At 57.7% G+C, this 6000-nt stretch overlaps 1 protein-coding gene across 1 annotated transcript in view; it reads left to right on the top strand.

The window, feature by feature from the left end:
- Positions 1-1153: 1153 nt before the first annotated feature.
- SEZ6L (seizure related 6 homolog like) overlaps positions 1154-6000 on the top strand; it is an 87610-nt gene continuing 82763 nt past the window's right edge. The window contains exons 1-3 of the mRNA XM_075533415.1: positions 1154-1763; positions 2885-3018; positions 4811-5003. Of these exons, the coding sequence (XP_075389530.1) occupies positions 1154-1763; positions 2885-3018; positions 4811-5003 (937 nt within the window). The remainder of the gene's footprint in view (positions 1764-2884; positions 3019-4810; positions 5004-6000) is intronic.

The following is a 6000-nucleotide window of genomic DNA, read 5'->3' as shown; positions in this document are numbered from 1 at the left end:
GGTGGGGACCAGAGAGCTGTTGGGGCGGGGGTGGCGTGAATCCAACACTGAGCATGTACTTAATGCCACTGCAGGGTGCACTTGATCGTGGGAAACAGAGAGGTAAAGTGTCTGGAGTATGTGTGTGTGAGTCTGTGTATGTCTATACTTAAAAAGTAGTCGTGAAAACAATGGTATTAAATGACAAGGTACCATAGCATCCGCCATGCCAGCACAAGTCCTCCTCATGCTACATAAAGGAGCCCTGGTGACGTAGTGGCTGCATGGTGGCCTGTGATCCACAAGGTCCAAAGTTTGAAGCCATGAGCTATTCCATGGAAGAAAGACGGGGCTTTGCACTCAGACACCCATAGGGACAGTGCTACCCTGTCCTGTAGGGTCCTAATGAGTCAGCATCCATTCAATGGCAATGAGACCCTTCACCTGGGTACCCAGCCTGACAATCCCTACCTGCCCCCACCCCATGCTTGCCTTGCCCAAATCTCCATGGACCTTCCCATGTCCTGTATTCGAACCTGCCTCTTAGTTTAGGATCCCCAAAGGCTTAGTCACTGCATGAATTAGTAAAAGGTTCCCCATTCCCACCCCCACAACCCCAGGAGGGTCTAGCGATCAGCCCAGGGCCAACACTTGGAAGAGAGTTTGGGCTGATGTTTTAGCCACACAAGGGGCCTTGTGCAATGAACAACCACACAACTGTACAAAGGACCCTCCCCAGTCGTGTGGGCTAAGGCACCACACCTCCTGGAGGTGCTGCAGGTCTGTCACCTTTCTCCCTCAGGAAGCTTGGATAATGTCAATGTCATTGCTTCAGCTTTCCTGACCTTCTGCCCGGTATGTCTACAATGGTACCACTCTTGTAGCCTTCGTTTTTCTGCCCTGGGGCAGTTCCACTCTGTCGTAGGAATGAGAATCGACTCACTGACAGTGGATTTGGTTTGGTTTGGGGGCTCCACTCCTAGGAGGGCCACCGAGAGTCAGACAGGCCGAGGACTCGAGCCCCCTTTGAATCCAAACTGACCAGTCTCTCTTCTCTTCCTCAGATGCCCACGCCCCCGACGGAGATGCTGGCCCTTCAGGTACTTACCCTCTGCCCTCAAGAACCCTGGGGAGCAGCAGACTGAACAGTGAGAGCACTGAAGAGAAAGTGACCATGGCTCCCTCGAGGCCAGCCCCCTCTGGGGAGGAGCTCTTAGAACTGCCGTCAGCAGGGACAGCCCCACCCTCGAATCCAGACGCGCAGGCCCCGTCCACACAGCCCCCAGAGCAGCCTGGCCCCAAACACACAGTAGCCCCCAGGAGGAAGTCTTCTGCTCTGAAGCCATTGAGCATGACCAGGAAGCAGCTGAAGACAAAGCCCACCCCAGAGGCTGCTGCTCTCCAGAGGACGTCCCAGCAGGTGTCCACAGAGAAGCCCCATCCCTCAGAGGACCCAGATCTGTCCCTCTCTGCAGAGATCCACCAGTCTCCAGAGGGCCCCCTCTGGATGGACAGAAAGGACGACGCTGTCCCCACAGCACCCGCTCCCCTGCAAATCTCCCCGTTCACATCGCAGCCCTATGTGGCCCACACGCTCCCACACGGAGAGCAGTCAGGTCTGGAGGAAGCCCAGGAGGTCCCCCCCGAGGAGGCCAGTGCCAGGACACTGGTGGTGGACAAAGGAGGGGAGAATGAACTGACAGGATCGGCCTCAGAGGAGAACCAGGAGACCACAACATCCACCATCGTCACTACCACGGTCATCACCACGGAGCAGGCCCCAGGTGGGTAGTAGCCCTCCACCCTCTGAGAAATCGTCCCTCCTCTGTCTGCAGACATTACAGGCCCATGGGGGTGGGGGCCGGATCCAGGTTCCAGGGAGGGCCTGTCCTAGCCTTCCAGGGCCTCACTGGCTTCTTAGGGTTGCTCCAGCCCACGTGTCCTCGCATTCTGCTGGTTTCCTGGTCCTGAAGGCCCATGTTCTGGTTCCACGGGTTCATTGGACTTATTGTCTCCTTGAGTCTCTGACTGTCTTGACTCTACTCTGCTGCAGACAGGAAGTGGCCAACCATTGCCCCTGAAAGGAGCCTTTGAGACTCCACTTTTATCCCTCCTTCCCTTTCCCGGGGTCTGGATATTCAGGTCTGTATTTGTCCATCAACCACAGGTGGTGACCGCACCTGGACTGGTCAGTATAGCATATGAGCTCCGGGTTTGAATCCCGCGTCTGCAGCGTGCTCACTGTGTGTCCTGCTTCCAGCCGCTGCCCCCTGTCTGTGCTTTAGTGCATCGTTTTTGTTAAACCAAGCAAGCAAACCACTCACTGCCGTCTATCTGACCCCCGCCCCTATGAGCATATTTGTGAGACCGGGCAGAACTGCCTGCCCCAGTGAGTTTCCGAGAGTGTAACTCTTTCTGGGAGCAGGTGGTTTTGAACTGCTGACCTTGTGAATCTCTCAGTCCACTATACCACCAAGTCAATTCCGACTCATCATGCCGCAGTGCGGAGTAGAACTAGCCCACGGAGGCCCCCTGGCTGCCATCTTTACAGCTGATCATCAGCTCTTTCTCCTGCAGAACCCCCCTGGCCGGGTCTGAACTGCCAACCTTCCAGTTAGCAACTGAGCACAAAGCTTAGTGCCTCCAGGCCTCCACGAGCCTTTGTTTGCTTATCTCTGCAATGGGACTGAAACGTGGGTTTCCCTGAGGATGAGATGGGCCCCTTGTTGGCACTGCCCCCGACAAACCACGTGAACCTTCGGGTCAACCGCTATGATTTGTGTCATCACGTAGATTCTGGAGGAGGGGAGGACAGATGGATGGGAGTGGGAGGTGGGGACCGAGGAGTGCAGGGTGTCCCTGGAGGCTGAGGAGTCCTAATGGAAGTCCCCACCCTCACCCCCAGCTCTCTGCAGCGTGAGCTTCTCGGACCCCGAGGGCTACATCGACTCCAGTGACTACCCGCCACTGCCCCTGAACAACTTCCTGGAGTGCACGTACAACGTGACTGTCTACACCGGCTACGGCGTGGAGCTGCAGGTGAGCCCTGCGCAGTGTCTGTGTGAGGTTGCTGCCACATCCCGTCCGGCTGCCCTGGATGCCCCCAAGTGCAGTGATGGCACCTGTGACACCAGGAGGGGCTACTGGGGAAGGGTGAGCTGTCGGGCCTGGAGGGAGAGTCTGCTTATCAATGGATACGTGTGTACACACATAACCAGACACATGCACACACAGACACACAAGCACAAACAGAGGCACATACAGGTACACAGATGGACACGTAACACACAGACAGGGGTATACACAGAGACCCAGACAACTACACAGACACAAGTATACATAGACACACAGAGACTGATCCGCACACACAAAGACACAGACAGAGACATATGTATACAGACACATACATGTATACACTGACACAGACAGATGCATGCACACATGGAGATGCAGAGAGACACCCATGCAGAGAAATACATGCAGAGACACACACAGACACGTGTACACACAGAGACACGCATGCACGGAGAAACACAGAGAGACAGACACACAGAAAGATACAAGACACACATACACACAGAGATATACATGCACACAAAGAGACACAGACACATGCAGGCACACAAACAGATATATGTACACACAGACATCCATGCATGCCTGCACACACAGAGATAGACAGACACATTGTTCACACAGGGACAACCATGCACACACGCACATACAGGGACAGACAGACACATGCACTCACATACACACAAGGATGCACACTGACAAATGCACACATGGAGATACACCTGCATTCTCACACACAGGGAAGGCCCACCAGGCCCTAGCTCACTGCCTGTCTGGGGACTGAGGCTGAGTGGGGGTGGTGGTGAGGGCTGAGGCCTCACTGGCTGCAGTCAAGCTTCCTGGTTCAAGTGCCCACTTGGCCATATAAAGCTGCGTGCCGCTGAGCCAGGTGCCTCCTTATCAGGGAAAGAAGGTGCCAGCTCTGCAGAGTCTTGCAGGAGGAACTAGGGCAGTGCAGGTGAGGGGCAGAGTGCTTGTGCAGAGCCTGCGGAGAGTGGCCCAGGGCCGGGGTGGAAGGGAGCAGCAGGAGAGAGAGGCATGCTACCTAGAAGCCAGGAGGGTCACCCCTGTGCCAGGTCTCCCCCAGCGGACACCCAGCCCCCACGGACCAGAGGGTGGGCAGTTGTCCTATCCACTGGGGAGGGCAGGGGAGGGGAGGACAGAGGCTAGGATCCCTGGTGGGCTAAAAGTTGGACACCCCCCCCCCCTCTTTCTGAGAGGTTTGAACTGGGTTGGTTGGCCTCAGGGACCGACCTGGAGGAGTTTCCGGTGGTACAGGAGATAGCAGGGTCCACACTGAGCAGCCACCCCATGGGTCTGCAGCCCCTGCCCACAGCAGGGCTGACGGGACAGTCACAGAGAAGGGAGTGACATCTGATCTGCAGTGTCATGAATTCAGCAATGCCTCCCTCCTCCCAGGGCCCAGCAGAGAGGTCCACTGGCCACAGGCCCCTTGGAACCTCTCCAGTCCAGCTTGGTCTCACTCTGCCCCCCAGGCATGGCAGAAGTGAGAGGGGCCCAAGTGTTTCCAGGGATCCACTGGGGTGGGGGGTGTCCCATTATCTGGCCTAGTAGGGGCCTGGGCTGTTGGGAAGGAGTACACAGGGCAGGACCTGGGTTGGTGCAGATTCCATGGGGCTGTGCCTGGGTTGGGAGGTGGGGGTGGGGTTGGGGGAGCTGCCACATGGCAGCCTCAACACCTCAGCAGGGGCCATATCTCAAATCTGCCTCTGAGTCTCTCTCCGACCTGTCCCAGGTGAAGAGTGTGAACCTGTCCGAGGGGGAGCTGCTGTCCATCCGAGGGGTGGACGGCCCCGCCCTGACCGTCCTGGCCAACCACACACTCCTGGTGGAGGGGCAGGTCATCCGCAGCCCCACCAACTCCGTCTCCGTGTCCTTCCGTACTTCCCAGGAGGACAGCCCGGGCACCTTCCAGCTGCATTATCAGGGTAGGCTGTGGCGGACCCCTCTACTGCCCCGGGCATGAGGTGGGGGGGGGGGGTCCTCTAAGTTCTCACACCAGGGACCCCAGCTGACCCCAAGCCGATGGGCCCCCTTCTTCGATGAGTGTGTTTCCAAGCACACAAGCAGCAGGAAGCTCGCTCTCAAGTTCCAGGCACCCCGCTGCTTTCCTTGGGAGCAGGGTTCCTTGGGAGCAGGGTTCCTTGGGAGCAGGGCTCAGTGGCGGTAGCGGGGCGGGGTCGACCGCGCTGTGCTGCAGAGGGAGCCCTGGGCCGGCGCAGAAGGTGCTAGAGGTCCAGCGTGATGGGAATGGGTCTGGGAATTCCCTCGCTCCCAGCTTCCTTGGTTCTGTTGGTGGTGGGAAAAAGAAGAAAGCCAGCCCCCTGCCCCCGAGTGCATAGCCCCCAGCGAGCCTGAGAACTCCCGGGTCCTTTACCGCCTTTGCCTCCTCTCTCATTTCCCTTTCCTTTCCATCTGTCTGAGTCTTCTCTCTTCTGCTTGCGGCTCACCCCTCCCTCTCTTCACATCTTCTCTCTTCTCTCCCCCCCCTTCCACACACCCCCACCCCCCCACCCCCTGCCCTTCATCCTTTCAGGTAAGCTTCTCTGCCTCCAGGGGGCCTGGGGTGCTGTAGTGGTGATAAGTCGGCCTTTTAGCCGCAAGGTTAACAGTTCGAAACCACCGCCCTCTCTGAGGAAGAAAGATGGGACTCACTACTGGCCAAAGAGTTCCAGTCTGAGACCCCGGGGCAGCTCCAGCCTGTCCTGTCGGGTCTGAGGAGTCGGCACCCACTCCCGGCAGAGTCTGGTTTGGTTCTCTCTTCCGCCACCCTCCACCCGCGGGCCCTCTCCTTGCTCCACGTCGTCTTTTTCTCTTCCTCGCTTCTGTCTCCCCAGCGTCCTTCTCAGAATCGGGCTCCCTCTGGGGCCTCACCAGCTGCCCAAACTTCTGAATGGAGGAGCCCCCTCCCCCATCCACATCCAA

Source organism: Tenrec ecaudatus, chromosome 16 (genome assembly GCF_050624435.1).
Source record: "Tenrec ecaudatus isolate mTenEca1 chromosome 16, mTenEca1.hap1, whole genome shotgun sequence".
NCBI lineage: Eukaryota > Metazoa > Chordata > Mammalia > Afrosoricida > Tenrecidae > Tenrec > Tenrec ecaudatus.
Note: the sequence above shows the minus strand (reverse complement) of the source record. Positions and strands in the feature narration are given on the sequence as shown.